This window comes from Neopsephotus bourkii, unplaced genomic scaffold (genome assembly GCF_033783945.1).
Source record: "Neopsephotus bourkii isolate Nb327-2 ecotype Australia unplaced genomic scaffold, CSIRO-AGI_Nbou_v1 NB_1051, whole genome shotgun sequence".
Taxonomy (NCBI): Eukaryota; Metazoa; Chordata; class Aves; order Psittaciformes; family Psittacidae; genus Neopsephotus; species Neopsephotus bourkii.
The window spans coordinates 350,939-370,244 of NW_026901540.1; the positions used below are offsets into that span (position 1 = coordinate 350,939).

At 42.2% G+C, this 19,306-nt stretch overlaps 1 protein-coding gene across 4 annotated transcripts in view; it reads right to left on the reverse strand.

The window, feature by feature from the left end:
* Positions 1-15,175: 15,175 nt before the first annotated feature.
* Positions 15,176-19,306, reverse strand: part of MOB3B (MOB kinase activator 3B) — a 92,381-nt gene continuing 88,250 nt past the window's right edge. For all 4 annotated transcript variants that reach the window (XR_009726634.1, XR_009726633.1, XM_061361048.1 and 1 more), the window contains one exon: positions 15,176-15,729. Coding sequence is in view for 1 of the 4 variants with exons in the window: in XM_061361047.1 (XP_061217031.1) it covers positions 15,700-15,729 (30 nt within the window). In the remaining 3 variants the exon portion in view is untranslated. The remainder of the gene's footprint in view (positions 15,730-19,306) is intronic.

Sequence of the window (19,306 nt, forward strand, 5' to 3'; positions counted from 1 at the left end):
AAGGAAAAACTTAACTGAAAAATAATGAGAGGAAGAAATATCCTCTGCCTTTGTCATATCTAGAGGATGTAAGCTCTGCGATATTTTTTAACAGAATAAAGTTTTGATTAGAACATGCCATCACGTGAAATGAGTTTTCCAGTAGTCCCTGCAGAAATTAAGAGGGATAAAAAGACAAGCAAAGTTACTTCCATAGTGCAAACGGTGCTACTTCTCCAGAGATCATCCTGGTCATGAGAAGTGGAATACACCTTCCAAGGTGGGGCACTGTGACATCATCATCCTGCTGAGAGCTGTCATGAGGCAGTCAGAGGAGAATGCAAGCTTTTTTTTTGGTCTGGAAATACTCCACAAGTGACACTGGAGTAAAGAGAATGCTTACTTAAGGTGATATGATCACTCTTACAAATGGAGGGCCCTATGGATGTAGAAAGACTGAATGGCTCCTTTCCCATGTAACTCCACACTGTTAAACTATGCTGTGGGTTGTTCAGGGGAAGAGATACATTTGACAAAAACCAAACCAGCCTTCTCCTGCTGAGGAGTCTTACTGCAGCACACATCCTGCAACCCCATATGCAAGCGTTAAGATCGACATAGCTTTCAGTTCTCACCTATACTTTTTCTTGACTGAAACAACTGTTTCAAACCCATGTTTCGAATTACAAGGTTTTTGTCTAAAGACTTCACTGCTTCAGAAGCCAATGTTTGTGGTTCAGCTAGTGCAGAATGTAGACTTCTAGTACTATTTGGCATGGTTAATTTTTAATCAGAAACCTGGGAAAGGTACCCTATTCCTAATGTGTAACGGTTTGTCGAACTGCCTATGTGACTGCCACTGTGCCAGAGCCTTCTAATGAAATTTTAAGGCATGAGAATCGTTCTAGCTTGTGGGAACTGGAAAAGGTCCAAGATTCAAAGCACAAACTGCAAAGGTCCTACATCAGTGAGTGACATAGCTCCCTCTGCTGACTACAGAAAGAAAAGTCAGGTTTATAAAAACTTGGAAAACATTCATGGAAAAATGAGCTCGAGGGGAGTGAGACCAATGTAATTATATGCGGAGGACAGAAGTAAACGTGAAGAAACAGTATTGGTTTCGCATATTGGGGATGGGGCTTTACAATATTAAGGTTTTGTAATATTAAGGCTTTGCAATATCAAGACCTTACAATATTGAAGCTGAGGCTAAGTTACTAAGGGAACGAAAAAAAGGGTTTGAAATACCATGGCTTAAACAGACACACTTTGTAGTTAGAAACAATGTCATCTTTGGGCAACAGACACACTCTGTGGTTAAAAAGAATGCTATCTTTGTACAGCCTATGAAAATAAGCTGGTGCAAACTGGTTCTGTAGTTAAAACAGTAGGTTGAGGTACCATATGTCTGCCAGCGAGTTAGGAAATCAAACCATAAAAGCATATAAATAGATAAGAGGAAGAGGCATACAAAATCGAGTAAGGGGAGACGTAAACAGAGGTGGGACAGTCGTCATGCAGAGAATATGTGTCAGATAGGCTGTAAACCTTGGAGCACCCAACCAAGGGGGAAGCAAGGCAGGGAACTTGCAGATGGGATAGGAAATATAAATCATAGTGTGTGCCTACTTGCTAGGACACCTTTTTGCACAAACATTAATAAATAGCTGCTGCTTCACTTCTGTGTCTATCCTGAGCTTCTACAGTGAAAGTTTTTATTTAGAGACCATTTCTCACACTAAATACTTACTTAATCAACGCTTACTGGAGTTACTGGTGACCCTGTATTACCCATGTAAGCAAAAATGTTAAAGTTGATGGAATAACATGCCGAGGAGAAGGAAGAACGTTTCTGGTGTAGCATACACAGACCCAGCCTGCAGTTTTAGGCAGTCCAGTAAAATAAACTGAGATCTCACAGCCATCACCCTTCCTTAAAGGCATTTGGTTTTGTTTGCAGCAGTCATGACGTTTGCAAACTTACAGTTGGACATGAGCACTCGAACCCTTTCTGGTTTGTAATGTGTCTTTTTTAACACCTGAACACAGAGAAAGGCTCAGCCCCTATCTGAAGCAGACTGTATTACAGTCATAAACCCCTCACTGTAGGTGAGGGGAGTGACATGGGGGCAACTTGCATGCTATAAACGTGATTGGAGGTAGCACACAGAGGAATTCAGGTCAAGCAGAATGGGAGCCCTATGATTAAGCAGAGTGTGGTAGCATAAAAAGGGAGGATTCATATTCTTAAGTAGTCTAGAAGTGACTGATTGGCTAGTTAATGAGCAGGGACATAAAGCAACATTAAGAGCTACCAGGAAGTTTGTGCTGCAATACACGAGCAAATGTAATGAGGGGCTGATTTAGCAGAACTGTATTCATGGTTAGCAAGGGGCTATAAGGAAAACAACAGACACCTAACATAATGTTTTAGAAGATTGTGAAGGGAGGTGATTGAGGTGAAGGATTAACAAGGAGCTCTGAGTGGTCATGAACAGTCTTTTTTCCCCAGGGTTCAATGATGTTGTGTCACCAAACCAAATGAGTACTCCTTGCCCTCCTTATATTGCTGCTGTGGGGAAAATGAAACTTGAATAAAAGAGAAAGAAAGTGGTGATGAACACAGAGGAGAAGGGGGGGGTGGTGGTGGGGGGTGGGGGAATAGAAGGAAAAAACCCAAACAGAAAAAACAGTGTTTAAACCAAAGCCACTAGCTTCAAATTATTCTTTCCCTTTACACCGCAAGGTGCCTTGGAATCAGTGATGTTCTTTCAGCATTTCAGTGTTCAGCTAACAGGGGTGTGGGGATTGGAATGTATCGAAACTGTCAGAGACCATAGGAAAGAACCACAGCAGGCAGTTAAGAGTGACCAGTCCCTGACTGCTACTTGGAAGATGTTGGAACTGGCAAGGAACAAGGACGTTGGAACTGGGAAGAGGATGTTGGTAAGAAAATAAGATAGACATTTCACCTGATGTAACCGCAAGGCAAACACAGATGTGCTTGGCTAATTGCTTGGAAGCATATAAATATCGTGTAATCTTTGCAATAAATGATCCAGCTTGCACTGTACCTCTGGGTCCGTGCCTCCATCCTCACACAGGGGGAGCCCAGATGTCCAATAGTTTGAACAACAGTTGGTGCAGAAGGAGGCAGGAACTCCCCAGAGAGCTGTGCCTGCATGCTCAGCACATGTGCACCACTGGTCACAGTCCTGAACACCCACTGGAGCAACGGCTCCTGGTCTTGCCCCAGCTGGGAGTCCCATGAGAGGACACAGGTCTCTGGGTGAGGGCTGAAATGCAGACGACTGGGGCCCTAATGAGGCTGGGGCAGGAGATGGTGTCCTTCCTCACAGGAGGTGTGTGCTGCTTGAGGAGCTCTGTTAACAAGTAAAGGAGCAGTAAGAGAAGGTCAACAGGCTGCATAGTCAGATCCACAAACAGTGAGCTTAAATGGATCATGTCCAAACAAGAGCTGGAACATCTGGTTGTCCCAAGGGAAGGACAGGCAGAGTCTGTACTTATCAAGCTGAGAAACAGAGACTCCCTTGATGGTGAAGGCTGGGAGCTGGTGATTTCCTGCAGCAGGAGGACCACTCCTGCTCCACCTGTAGATCTTCAGCTACAGAGCAGGGTCAGCTTCCTGATAGCAGTGGAGAGACTTGGAGCTGTGTCCAGTGAAGCAGCAGCACCAGGAGGAAGTGAGAGGAACTCCCTGCCATGAGGATAGGTGCCCCATCTGCTGACCTGGCTTGCAGTGAGAGGGACAAGGGCTTGGGCATTGTGGAGAGACTGCTGGTACTTGTCCAGCCCCTGAACTAGTACCCTCCGCATTCCTCCTCATTGACACCAAGTGATGATGCAAGGGAGACCTGGAGAGTACCATCTCCTGCAGAGGCATGTTAAAAGATCTGCATAAGCATCATCACTGCTGTTTAAATTACTGACTTGATGGAGAACACACATGGGCAATATTGCCATGCATCTGATCTGCCATAACTGAAGCTAAAGTAATGATTGTACTTTTTAATGTAGCATGTACTAGTTTTTATAATAACGCTTTGGAATATTGAGGCCAGCGAAGTGAGAGTGACAGCCAATCAGTGACACCATAGCGGTCACAAAGTGCATCCTGAGGTACCTTTTATTCTCTTGAAGAAAACAAAACCGATAACAAAAATAGCAGACAGGAAATGTAGGTTTCTGCCTGCGGTCGCAAACCAGCAGATTCAAATTCTCTCTTCATTACGGACGGCCAAAATTATTTTCAAACCCAAAATTTGTTTATTTACATGGCCTAAACCACCTCCCCACTTTAACCACAGGAGACTGAAATTATCCAGATGGGTTGTGTTTGTATTTTGCTTCCATACATAGAAAATTAAGATACATGTGTAGAACTTTGTTATACAGACAACCTATAACAGGTACAATTAATTTCAGGATAGTAGTTCTTAGCTGTCTTGCAATAAATCTACAACAACTTAATTGTCTTATTACTTGCTTTTCTCATTCTACCATAGATCACATATTCTCTTCCATTTTCATTTTTCAAGAAATAATTATACTGCCTGACATCTTAATGAAAAAGGTACAGGATCAAAGTTAATGAGATCCATCTTCTTAATTTCCTGTCATTGCCTTTGAAAATGCACAACTTTCCACACATAAATATATATTCCATTTAGGACTATCTCTTCCTCTCTTTGCTCTCACTGGGTGCTACAGGAGGGGATCAGTTGAGTGTTCACCAGAGTGGTAGCACCTCCTGCATGTGCAGGATATTTCTGAGACAAACAATGTAATTTTCTGTGCTTTCCTTACTTGATTTTTTCCCAAAACAAGTACCATAGGAGGTACTAACGAACCTCCACACATCAAACAGGCACAGCAAAAAAACCCCAACCCCAATCAACAAACTGATGAACCAATGAATCAACCAACCAACCAAACCAAACCAACCAAACCAAACCAAAATAAACACAAAGAAGGAATCAAAACTCCGAACACAATATAATGTAAGGAACTTCATACTAACCTATGAACTAATTTCTGCTCAGAACACTCTTAGGTCTATTCCATTCTGCCCACCAACCACACAATTGGGGTTTTAGTTGCAGTCTGCAAACACAGTACATTGCATTTCATTTTGAAAGAAAATACAACTTTTTCTATCTCAAAATTAAAAAGCATATAGTGATAACACAACAGTGTTAAGCACTGGCAGCTCCACTGCCATTTCTAGCATGCTGATTCCTTGTCACTGGAACTCTGGGAAAGATTTTAGGAATTCCCCTGTATAAATTCTGGTTTGACAACCAAGAACAAGGCTTGATGACTTTAGCTTGCAGAAAGGACAAGATAAAAGGATTTTGACATTTCCTTATTCTTTCACATCACCCCAGGCTCAGAGCAGAAGGCCAGAGGCAGTGCAGCACAGACACAAAAATAAACCAAAAAAACCCAAGAAAACCCAACCTGGAGTGCTTGATGTCTGGATAGTTAAAAACAGATATGGAAGAGACATTCTGGTTTGGTTTTATTTAAAACTAAAAGTACATGGGCAACAGCTGAAATTTGTACATTCACATAGGAATCAGAATAAAAAATATACTATTTGAGTTTTCACTTGGAAAAAAATAATCTGTAACAGTTTCCAGCTGTTTCACTAGGAAAAGCTAAACACCACACTTCACTCTCTGTTTGGTATTCTGTTTTTTTATTTGGTTCAAACAAAGCGCTTTCTCCTTTACTCATGATGCTGTTTGCTCTGTTCTGTACCTCTCTCATTCTTTTTGAGCAAAACAAGCTTTTTTCATCCTTCTGAACGTGGCACATAACAAATGCTAACTGGATCTAATAACTAGCCTCTTGCTTGGCCCCAGGCCCTGAGGGAAGAGCCAACCTGTTAGAACAATTAAGTGTTTCAGATGAATGCTTCCAAAACTGCTCACTTTGAATCCTGCGAAACCACCTCCAAACTAAGAACAGGATACAGCAATAAAGATTAGTCCCATTTGTTATTCCGGTCTGTTAATGAGTGAGCTGATGCAGTCAGGCGTTTGAACCACTTGATTTATGGAGGTTTGCTTGAACTCAGGGGCAAGTTTAGAGTTTTGTTACGGTCCAGTAGTTTGATCACTTTCCCGTTTGCATCATGACAACTTCTAGAAAAGCAGTAACAAAGTAAAGGCATTGTGTTTCTCAGCACCTGCAGCGGCAGCTCAGAAACAGCAGTGCAGGCTTCGGCATCACACTCCAGACCTACAAAGTAAACCTACCAGGTCGGTTTGGCAGGGCTTTCTTTTGTTTTGTTTTGTTTTTCCTTTGCCTGGATATGTTTCTTCTCTGCTGTACTTAAGTTTTTTAATTTTCTTTTTTTTCAATGGGCATGCATAAAAACCAGTTCATGTAAGTCTGTCCAATGAAATCAGCTTGTGAAATGTACGCTAATAGGAACAAAATGCTGTGTCAGACTAAACTAGCATCTTTACCACCATTGCTGCTCATATCCATTCTAGTCACAGTATCACAGTATCACAGTATGTTAGAGATTGGAAGGGACCTCAAAAGATCATCTAGTCCAATCCCCCTGCCAGAGCAGGAACACCTAGATAAGGTTACACAGGAACGTGTCCAGGCAGGTTTTGAATGTCTCCAAAGAAGGAGATTCCACAACCTCCCTGGGCAGCCTGTTCCAGTGTTCCGTCACCCTCACTGAGAAGAAGTTTCTTCTCAGGTTTAAGTGGAACCTCTTGTGCTCCAATTTGTACCCATTACCCCTTGTCCTTTCATTGTTTGCCACTGAGAAGAGCCTGGCTCCATCCTCGTGACACTCCCCCTTTATATATTTATATACACTAATAAGGTCACCCCTTAATCTCCTCTTCTCCAAACTATAGAGACCCAGCTCCCTCAGTCTTTCCTCATAAGGGAGATGCTCCACTCCCTTAATCATCTTAGTTGCCCTGCGCTGGACTCTTTCCAGCAGGTCCCTGTCCTTCTTAAACTGAGGGGCCCAGAACTGGACACAATATTCCAGATGAGGTCTCACCAGGTCGCTTGAGCTGAGAACCCTGACAGGCATTAAGACATTCGTCTGTCAGTAAAATTCAGTTTTCTATTCATTATTTGGAACAGAGATCACAAAGCTCAGGATCACGCCCTCGTAACACATAAGTGACATTTGTAAGCTGAGTCTTTTGAGTCAACTCAGCCTTTTCCTTTAGCTTAACCTTCCTCCCTAGCCTTCCTCAGGTTATATGCACCAGCTCACAAACTGAGTACCATCCAGCTTGAGAAAGACAGAATCATAGAATCACAGAATAGTTAGGGTTGGAAGAATAAATGCGTGTATTTAGATGATTAGGATTTTGGTCTGGTTATCCCTGAAGAGGTTGTCAACTTAGTTAGATCATGCTACAACTACTTTAAAACCAAGCAAGCAAGTAGGCAGGTTAATTTGGTATAGTGTTAAGATGTTTATTATGCTAGTAACTGGGATGGCAGATGACTTAATTCTTGGGCTTAACTGTTCAGGTCTTGTGTATGTGTGCTGCTGAAACTACTGATAAGTGAGAGTAACTAGACTGCACTGTTCATGTATTTCTCTTATTACCTGCTAAGAGAAAGTCTCAGGAAGTCAAAACATGATTTTCCACTAACATAGTGTAAAGCGCATAGGCATTTAGTTTACTAAGCACTTGTCTGTTGGCAGCAAAGCAGAACAATCTGTGGAAACATCTAATGACTTTTACAGCTTAAACCCAGGAGAGCCTGGAAGACTCAGACTGTGAGTGACATGCACTCCAGTGCAGCATGCGACACCACTCACAGCCAACTTCACACCTTTCTGCAAGACTGAGGAGGTTTTCCAAACCTGGGCCTGAATTCTGCTGATCTCTTTTCCCTCATGAATATGGACTCCACTGGGTAGAAAACAAACTGTTCAATGATTTGTCCAAAATGACAGCATCGCTGAGCCAGAGGCTACCAGCAGTGAAGGATGCAACTATGCCCAGTGTGGTCCCAGCCACACACACAGTGGTTTCATTGCTCCATCCACATGAGTGTGAGCATGTTCAGCAGACTGCTTTCCTCCTTTGGTGAGAGTGATGCCACTGGTTAGAAGTCAGCCTCTTGCTGAGCAGCAGTGACAGCTACAAGTACTGCAAGCTGATGGAAGTTGCCCATTTTAAGACAGCAAGTAACACTGAACTAAAGTAAGTGTCCTGATTTGCAGAGCTGACAAGCCTAGCAAGATTTTGCAGTTCTTCAGGACTGTTACAGTATAAAATTTTAGAATGGCTTGGTTTTGGTTTTGTGTTGCTCTGGGGTTGTTTTTTTTTAATCGTTTGACTTCTAGAATATGATATAAACTGGCTTACAGCAGGAGAGGGCCTTGGTTTACTGTTTATGCAATGAGATGCCACTTCCCCTCCTAACTACTGCTACCCCTTGTGCCATTTTGATTTGTGTATGGTTAGTAACTACCTACAGTGTGACTTTTAGGGGTGAGAGTAATGTGTAGCTTTCATTCTGCTACTAATGGTGCCAGAATGGCCCCACTTACCCAAACACACGCACCAGGTGGTGATACCTTCAGATGGCCAGACAATCTACTTGAATTGCTCTAATTGCTGCAACATACTAAATACAACCCAAGGGCTCAAATCATGAGGTCCATACGGTGCATGTCAGAATTACTTTTAATCAGGCAGGTCTCTTCATTTTTCAGTGTCATCCGCTGGGTTTGCCTCACTTATATTCAATGTGGAGGACTGTGAATAGCAGAATGGAACAGAAAAGGAAGGCTGAATCCTGCTTCGCCATCATATTGTGCAGCAGCAGACAGTCATCATCCCAGCTCTAGTTGCAATGATGTAGTGTAGCAAGGTGTGTAGCATGAAATAGCCAGTCTCAATTCTCCCCTGCTGCTTCACTCCTTGGCTGACCTAGGAGGTGCCTCTGTTTTCTGGTTTCAGCTATGTTCAGCTTTACAGATTCAGCTAGGGAAAAAGGGGTGGGCATGCAGCAAAGCAGGGAGGGAAGAATGTACTGCAGCTCTTCCCCTGACAGCACAGGTCTCTTCTGGCCTAGACAGCGAAACTGGCAGATTGAAGGTCCTCATCACTGCTGAAGAACCTGTACACGCTGCTGTAACCACAGGGTCAGCACACCACTGGGCTGGAGGGACTGCTGGAGCTTGCTAGTGTAAACCCTCACACAGAGCAAGGTCACTTTGAACAGGTAGTTCAGGGTTGTTGTTCAGCAGGGTCTTTCCATGTCTCCAAGGGTGGAGACCCCACAGCCTCTCTGGGCAACCTGGTACTGTGTCTGATCACCCTCACAGAGAAAAAGGTCTTCCTTAACATTTGCACATTCCTTCTGCCACTGGATACTTGCAGAGAAGAGTCTGTCCTCTGCATTTACCTCATCAGAAACCTACACATATGGATTACATTCCACATGAGCCCCAGTCATGGCAGAACAGTCCCATCTCTTTCAGTCTCTACTTGTGTGAGATGCTCTGGTCCAGTCATTATCCTCGTGGCCCTTTTCTGCACTTTCTCCAGCCTGTACTATGTCCTGCACTGGTGAGCCAGGACTGGACACAGCACTCCATGCATCTCACTAGGCCTCAGCCCTTCACCTGCTGGTGACACTCCTCCTAAGGCAGCTCTGAAGGCCTTTGCCCTTGCTTGCCGTGAGGGCACATTGCTGGGTCATGGTCAGCTCGGTGTCCACCAAGGCCCTCTCTGCCCAGCTGTATGGCCCCTGCACATCCTAATGGCTGGAGCTGTACCTCCCCAAGTGAAGCACTTTGCATTTCCCGTTACTAAACTTCATGAGGTTCTGGTGGGCCTTTTTCTCCAACTCTTGAGGACCCTCTGAATAGTGGCACATCCATATATGCACACGCTACACTCAGAAACCTCACACCTCCCTTGCCATTGAGCTTCTTTCAGCTCTGCCAAATTGCCCAGCTTCCCTCAGCAACTTTTCCAGTTACTTCATTAGTCTCAGCATCAACAATCTTCAGTTCCTCCCACCATCAGAGAGACACACAGGTTAAGCACCAGCTCTTCTTCTCCTGGGTGCTATCTCTACACAGCCACCAGCCATTCTTAACCCCTATGCTCTTGCTCCCCTCAAGCTCCATAACTCACTCAGTGTATAGCAGCTTTACATATAATAATGAATATACACATATGGTTATGTATGTTTTAGGAATCAAGCCAAAGGCAAAGAAAACAGTCCATACAAGACAGCTATAAGTCCATATGCTGGAGATAAGTTTCTGTTGCTCTATTGGACCAATCGTTTCCTTCTGCCACAGCCAAATTCTAACTAAGGCTCTTTAGTTTTAGGAGATGAAACTTTACCCTGAACTGGCTTGGTGCTATTTATATGTCCTTCTTGTCTTGGAGTGTCCCATCAGGAATTAGCTGAAGAACATGTTGCTAAAGTCTGAAAAACTGTCAGGGAAGACCTGGCAGGGTCTTCAGCGTAGCTAGAGAAAGGCTATGTGCAGCTAGCCCAATCCCACTGGTGTCTGTGAAAAGATGGACAGTTTCTATTAGCATGACAGTTGGCTTATTTTTCTTGCTGCCACACTGGTGCCAGGAGGGCTGTGAGGAAATTGGTGCATTGGCAGTGATGGTCCTAAATCCTGTGAGCCTGCCAGGAAATTCCACCCCATGGTATGAAAACCACAAGTGTTTTTCTTGCTGAAGAGTTAGACGCCAAACAACTTCACAACACTTCTGCAGGGTTAAGTTTCTTTTATTCATATTTGGATTTCATTGCTTCATTTACTAAGACTGATTTGAAAAGTACTCTTAATGACCACAATAGTTAGCATCAGTTTCTCTTCCCATACAGCTGAACTGTCATTAAATAATGAACAGAACTAAAAGAGCCTAAGGCATACCAGACATTCCAAACAGCGCTGATGCACTGGAGAATCACGTAAAAGGAATCAAACACTTTATTCTTAGAAAGACTTATCCCCACTAAAAACTATCAAAATGAAAAAGTGTATTCTGTGAGGGAGAGCAAGGAGTGTACATATGTACACACTGTACATATGCACACACAGACTTCCACATGCATATCCCCACCCAAACATACACATACATATGTGCACACACATAAAAGCACGCACATGTATTAGGATGGACAAGTATTTATTTTTTTTCCTGGGAGGATATTATTATAGCTCTACATTACATCTGTCTTTTGAACAGGAAAACTTATTGAACCAGAAAAGAAACAACTACTTTAATAGCTCAAACTTATTTGGCTAAACCCTGAAAAACACAAAACACCCTCTACTGAGCTTGAAATACATGAAAAATCAAGTTTGATAATTTCAGACTTAAATGTATACAACTACCAGGTTCTTACTACTGATTTGGCTTATTTGCCCTTGGAATATTCTTCATTGATATTTTTAAAAGTATTTAATTTCTTAAAATACATAGGAAAAAATGCCTAAACACTGACCGCTTGTCTATACCACATCCCCCAGTGTTATCCCCTCTCTAAAGCAGTTAAATCATATTATGTGATAGCAAGCATGTATCTTTTTTAGACACAGGGCATCCTGTTTTGCAGGGCTGGCAGGTACCTCCTGCTCTCTGCTTCTGCTCTTCTGAGGACACAATGCAAACCCAGTCCTTGTTGGTCTCTCTTCGGAGGGCACAGGTGAGAGGTATCCTTTCTGGAGGCACAGAGAGGTGAGAAAGCTGCGTTTTGTAACAACATTGTCCTTGGGGATGCAAAAAGAAAATTAAAAGGCAGAAGGCCACCTCTGAGACCCCATTCCCTGAAAATGTGAGAAACCTGAAGCACATGGTGAAAAGGTAAAGAAAGGAACCGCTTTTTGTGAGAAGGCTCCAGGACGTATAATTTATTCAACCCAAAATACAAAGGTGCTGAAAGATCCTCCTAGTCTATTGTTAGTAGCGCCTTGGTAATAGCAGCTCCCTGACTAGAAAGGGTACTCTTCTCTGTGTCCTTTCCACATTGTGCCAGGAATTATTTCACACCTGATCACTGGTACAGTGTTTACCCCTTCGGTTTCTACACGTCTTGAGCAGTTTTCCATAGGTCCTCACAGAGTTACACATCAATTTCTCTTTCCCTACCTTGTTCTTAATGAATCTATTGGTCAGGAGAGTCAAGTATCTTGTCTGGTGCACATTTTGCTGCTTAAGCTTGAGGTTTTCGAGAAAACTCCTGTTTTTTAAGTACCAAAGTGCTCTCAAATCTGATGGAGAATATCAATTTTACTGCTGAGTATCAGTGAAAAAAGCCCCTTTGATAGACCCTGGAACTCCATCCTTCCTAACACTGAAAGGGAGGTGACATTTAGATTTATTTCATGTTGCATTTATCACTACTGTGACACTAGTCTATGTTGATATAAAGCAGAAGTTCACTACAAAACACCTTATTACAGAGACAATCAATGAAAGCTATTAAGTCTTTAACCACTGAAGGCAATTTGGTATCACAGGAACCCTTCACACTCTGAAGTAAAGCTGTGGTCTCAGTCAGCTGAAGTAATCCCTCTTACAGTGCCTTGAAGCTTAACACTAACAGCCTGTCTTAAGAGAAGTACAAGAGTAAAATAATTGGTTTTTAGGCAAGAAAACCAAGACCTGATTGAAAGAGTAGAAAGGTGAATAAACCCAAACCAAACCAAAATAACAAATCATATGGAATGATTAGGAACATATATAATTGGTAAGATCAGGTAGAAAGTTTTTCTCAGTGGGTGAAAATGGTGCCTCTGTACACAATCATGTTTAAAGTCAGTTCTCATTACATATCCTGAGGAATCACAGAAATCAGGACCTGCAATTAACAACCAAAACAAAATTCTGTCCAGATGTGGCGCAGAGCCAACTACTGATGCAGCTGGAATCCTTGAGCATGAGATCCAGTAGGATGCTGTACCTCTGTCCTCTATGGGAAGGGAAATATACTTTCACATAGTGATGCCACATTCCAGACATTATTTTTATTTGCATATCACATACCAGGCACAGGAAAAGAGAAATGGCTCACAGCATGAGATAGGCTGGCTCTGGCTGAACACCTCTGCCGTGGAAGCAAGTGCACCTGTCCGGAGGCATATTTAGCCAAAGGCCAAACTCTACCATTCAGAGGAAATTTATTTCATATCACCTAGCAACCTCACTCTTCTCCCCAGAGGAATAAACAACCAGAGCAAGTACATTTTGCACTTCTTTGTGGCTGGTTCAGCTCCTGGGTTATAATAGGCTTTTCTAACTACAGGAATTTTGGCCAGGTCAAACACAAATCCTCTAGTGTAAACTCTGCATTCCTCCCCTTTGCCTGATACAGTGTGCTGTACTAGAAAAGGAAACACAAGAGTTTATGACAAGCAGTTTCAGAAGAAGGAAAATAGTCCAACAGGTAAGTTTTGCATTCACAAGATCAATACATTCACAAAAAAGTTATTAAAATACAGTCCAAAGTAACTGGGAACAAATTCATCTTCAGATAGCTACAGTGAATAGACTCAAAACAGCATGTGGTAAGTAGCATAATAAAATGAAGGTATTTTATACATGTAATACCATGATTTTCAATTTACGTAGTGACTTTGATCTTTATGAACAAAATTTCACACATTTGCATGTTTGTGTTAATCTTTAAAATACAGCACTGCAGTATTGCCCAGCCACAATAACAGCAGATGGCAACTGACCACACTGAAATTCAAGAGCTGTAGCACCAGCTACAGTTCCATCACCAACAGTGCAACAGCCCAGGCACTTCGGAGGGGTGCAAGAAACCTTTTTGTATGCAATTAATGCTGTAATTCCAGGCAGCCGTCATCCACCTGTACCATGTACGTTCTTCCACAGATGTAACATTTCTCATCTTTAAAATCAGGCAACTAAGCTTGGCAGCAGCTGTGGCATCGAATTCCACAAGCTAGTTATATCCTGCAAAAGTGCCAGCAGGCCAGAAGTTATCTGTGTGCACATTCCAATCCCCAGAGAATTAACTCAATTGCAAAGACCACCAAAGGAGGTAGGAACACTTCAGTCCATCCCCTTGAAAGCAAAGGATAATGCTGCTTGCATAATTTAAAGATGCAGAAAAGCCTTCACTCTAGCTACACTGAACGTTCACAAATAAAAGCCCTTTGTCGTGGAAAGGACAATCACTAACATTTACAACCCTCAATTTAAGCAAGCAGGCAAGCAAATCAGAATGTACCACAATATGAGCTTGAAACTGCTGTTACTCTTTAGTGCATGCTACCCCTTCCATGATCTGTGAGATTTGCTTCTGATACTGTCTCAGAAGATGTAAACATACCTAACTCACTTGAGAAGAAGGCAGCAACAGAGTTCAGCACTTACTCAGGAAGGAATAATCTTTCACAATAACACAAGTGTGCAAAATTCATTAGAAGGCACAAAATATATGTGTGTTCCACTTGACTCCATGTACTCAGCTGTAAGTCTCTTGTGATCTCTCTGTGAAATATTGCTTTAATATCCTTTTTTTCTTCTTTCTTGTTTTTTAGAAGAAAGCCTCTTATCAGGGCGTATTTGGCATAGAAGACTTGATTTACTGCAATGTATGCTTCCAGGCTGTACATACATGAACTAGTTAAGTTGGCCTGAGTACTGCAAAAAAATCTTGTGTGGAAAGCAAGCCACACTGCTGGACACTGTTCGGACGCAACAGAGACGTTCACTTAGTCCCTCCCACTCCAAATTTTATGTTACATGTCTTCACTCTACCTTCCTTCCAGGAAGTAACTATATTTAAAAACAGTAAGTAAAATTAAGTTTGTTTTTCCCTGAAAAGATGAAACTTTAAGGTGAATGAGAGAGATCCTTTTTCTAAGAGGACGGGAGGACATCAAATCACATCGCTGTACTTCATCAGGTACTTCAGGAAAATGCTGAGTACAGCAAAGATACGGACCTGATTTGCTGTCAGTCACAGAATGAATTCAAAGAACAGATTTCAACACTGCAGAGCTTGATCTGGATTTCTACTCATGTAATTGAGACCAGAAACTGTCCCCCATCACTCAGTTCAGAGTCACAATGAAGCACAAACTGCCTGATCAGCTGAAGAATACGGCTGTGTTCCTGGAAACACAAGGATCGCTGGCATTTGGGAACAATGGCCAAGCCTTGGTGGCCGGGGGGGGCATTAAAGGCTAGCCGTCTTCTGTGATTCCAGATTAATTTGAGATCATCTTAATATTCTGCTGCACTTGGGAAACAAAGCACATACCAAGAAACAAAAAGAAAACAACACTGCAGCTAACAATACAGTTTCATTTCTAAACAACTAATCTGGAGGTCAGCCCAGGGACCTGACCTGAATTTCAGTAAAGCTTTAGCAGCAGGAGCACAGTCTGCCATCATTTGTGGCTGAAGAGGTTCTTATCCCTAATGAAGAAGCTAGACCTAATATGAAATTGATTATTCTTTTTCTCAATAATCCATGTTGTTCAGATGAGGTTCCTAGCAGCATATGCAGGGCTAAGAACACTGAAAGTGGTGGAAAGCATTCATGAAATTAACTGTGGTTCCCATCTTTTGTGCTTTCATGGATTAACAAGCAGGCTCAGTCCACAAGGGCTGTCACATTCTTGAACTCTGCAGTAAGAAAGAAACTGGACTTCGCTTTTCTTCAGTGGATAGCTTTTTAGTGACACATCCTGGTTGTCATCTCTTTCTGTAAAACAAGAGGGAGGGATTAAAAAGCAAACAGCATTTGTTGTAAAACCTGCACACACATCTTCCTAGTTAGTATTTCTGCATCTCTGCTCTTGGTTTTATGTACCACTGTGGTTCTGTCCCCTCTGTCACATTCAAGGACAATGAACATAACTGTCAATTAGCATGCACCATTTTGTCATTTTTATCAGCTTTAATACCCTACTAATTCTCGAGGTAAATAGTGCTGCATCCCACAAGAAAGAAATTATTCACCTGCAAAAGCAAGAAACCTTTCAATTTAATGTAAGAAAAAGGATTTCAATCATTGTCACTGAAGCTGTGGCCAAGAGGAAACATGGAGATACATTCTTGGCCTAGTTACTTCTGCCTACACGTGGACACAAAGGGCACATGGACACAAATTTTCTTGAAGACTTGACCAGAGCTGAAGCATGGGGTCTTGGAGCATTCACAGAGTTCATTAGGAACTGCAGTTTGGGATCCATACAGGCTTTTTTTCTAATCTGATTTAAGGGCACTTTGACATAAACTCTCCAGTAAATACCTCATTCTATGAAACCCTCCCTGTGTGTCATCAGATTTTCTGGAAAGAAATATCAGATGATCTGTCCAGTAGCCATCCACATACATGGCAGAAATGTGTGCTGTTTGCTGCCAAGGCTGAAGGCTGCCACATATAAGGGTCACCGTAGTTGTGCAGGTTTTCCATTTAGGTCCTCTTTCATATTGACACCATACAGCACTTCCCTTGGAGAATCTATTTAGATTTACCAAGTTATGAGAAGTTTTTGAAAATCTTCTCAGCTGGCTCCAATAGTTTGTCATAAGATCACTAACATCTAATGCAAACAGCTTTCTGACAGTCTTGTAACTCTTATCTCTGTTCTCCCATGCAGAACTGTAGGACTTTTTTCCCCTTCCAGAGCTTTAGTTTTCATTTCTTGTAGAACCATAAACTGTCTTGCATCACTTATTACTTTGCTGCCATGCACGTAACAGAATGGAATAATGTCATTGGCAGCTGTTATAAAGACAATGGTAATTAGTACAGTTATTTACACAGTAAGGTGTGATCTTCACAATGATCCATACAGTGATCTGAACTAGTACTTGCTTCTCTTCTGACTTATTAAAGGTGACAAAGGTGAATGTTCATGGAAAAATCTGTCCATTTTTTCCTTAAATATTTTTGGGGCTTGAGGTGTTTAATTTTTGTTTTAAACATCTGCAGTTAGGCTTACTTCTTTAGAGCAACAAACACCAGAAGCATAACTTGATATAATTCAGCACACTGCTGGACAGCTTTCTAATGTTTTATACGTAAGGAGATACAAAATGCCTCTCCCTTTTCTTTCTTTGAAGGATCATAAAGAGCAACTATAATAGGAAGTAAAGACCAAAATACAATTTACAAATACATAAACACCATGATAACTAGGTCTGACCAAAGTAGGCACCTAGAAGCTGGAAAAACCCAGCAGCACTCAGTCTGACAGGAAGCAATTCCCAGGGAGGGCCGGTCAGTTCCACAAGCCCTGGTATGGTTTGACACCATGCAGAAGTGTTATTGAGAGGGCCTGACACTGTTTCCAAAGCTGATTTTACCATCTGAGGATGCCCTGTTGCAGCCCTGGCCACTCCCCAGCATCTGCGCTCCGAGCTGCCTCTGCATGTGCTGCCAGGCTTGTGCTGCTAGGCTTTTGTACGGGCTGCAGGGACACATGCCTTGTGGAGGCTGTTCAGTGCCTTCCTCTGCAAATATCTGCTGCTAGTAGAAAGGAGATGAAACATGCTCAGGAAAAGAGCACTTGTTGCCAAAGTCTGTGATTTCTTCCCAGTTTTAAATTATTCCTGTATCTCCCTTATCTGAAGATTAATTAGGTGCTAATGCTGCTTCAAGCAGCATCAATCTTTGCAGTGGCCTGCACATCCATATTATACTATCAATAACCACAGCTGATCTGTGAGGTAAAACACCACCACTTAACTATTCTATGATTCTATGATTCACTTCTTTCTCCATCTGCTGCTGAACAGACACTTGAAGACAATAGCATCTTATCCTGTTAGAAAAGGAGTAAAGAGGGTAATGTGGACACTACTGGAGTTGTAAAATTGGCCATCCTCCTTCAGGAGCAGTGGGAGGCAAACTGCTTCCTGACGGAATAATAAAAACATCATAAACAACATATTCTACAGGCAAAATGGGTCTCCATTCTTACCTCAAAGAAAAAAATAGCATCAGAGACAGGAGTTCAGGCATTCATAAGTGTGTCTAGGCAAAGGAAAGAATAAAAGCCTAGGTAATTTATGCCCAAGATGTAACTAGATGGCTTTAAATGAGCTTGCCATGTTTCAGCTATACGCAGCTGTGAATGCTTCACAGCTTGAGAGTTATGAAGCATGGACCTACCATGCCATTCCTAACTTTTCTGTAGAGTCAGAATTTATTTTTTTACAGTCATACAAACTCTCCCGAAGCCTCTCCCTCCCTTCATGTCTGGGTTTTTGTTTGGTTGTACAGTTATATTCACGGTCCCTTACAATCACTACATCCTATTCCACGCATCCTGTCAGGAGAACGTTTCTGGCTAATGGCTCTGCAGTCTTCTCCCTGCTTCTACTTAACCAGCCTTCTGTTTCAACACCCGCTTGGCTTTGGAAACTTACAAAACACCATCGTCTCCGACTTAGAAACTTTCTCTGTGTTGACCTATATTATTATTGCTAAATGAAGGACACAGGAAGTACAGACATACAGTCACATTGCATTCCTGCATATATTTGCTTAAGCTTTTACTATTTCAGCCATGACAATGAAATGGATGTGCTTTTTTTAAACAAACAACAAACAAACAAGCAAGCAAACAAAACCCACATGATCCTTAAAACAATGACCTGGTACATATTTTGCAAGAGTGATCTACTTCCAGTTGTTTGTTACAATAGGGAAGAAAACCAAATAGGAAATGGTTTCTCCAAGAGACAGATAAAATCATGAAGGAGGCAAAGAAAAAGTTAGCTTACTTAAAATGTTGGTGAGAATGAGAGGAACAGTCATACCCACCTCAGCCATCAAGGCATGCGGTGTGTTGCAGAGCCTACTGTTGAGCTTTTAACAGAGCAAACCTCTCCTACTTGCCAAACACTCCTTCTGGGATGCTTACCTTTACAAACTAATCATCTGCTCTTTACAGAGCCTGATGGAAAACCCCTCACTGATGAGCACAAGGAAACTTGATATATAGCTCCACTCTGCTTAACTCAGAGGAGAAGTCCCCCTCAAATCTCATCAAAGATCTGGCTCCTTATTTATTCTGGTGGTATACAGCCATTAAGTGAGCACTGCCTTCAACACAAACTCAAAAGCTGAGTCTTCTTCAGTGTTTCCGGAGTCATTGCAACTTTGCGCTTCTCTGAAACTTCACTGAATATGGCAAGGTGTAAAGGCATGTTCCTGAGTAATAACTATCAATTAAAAGCACACAACCGTAATTCCCAAACATGGGAAATGACAACTTGCTGTTGATTGACTCTTCTGAGAAGGCAGGAAAACTGGTAATGCTGACTCT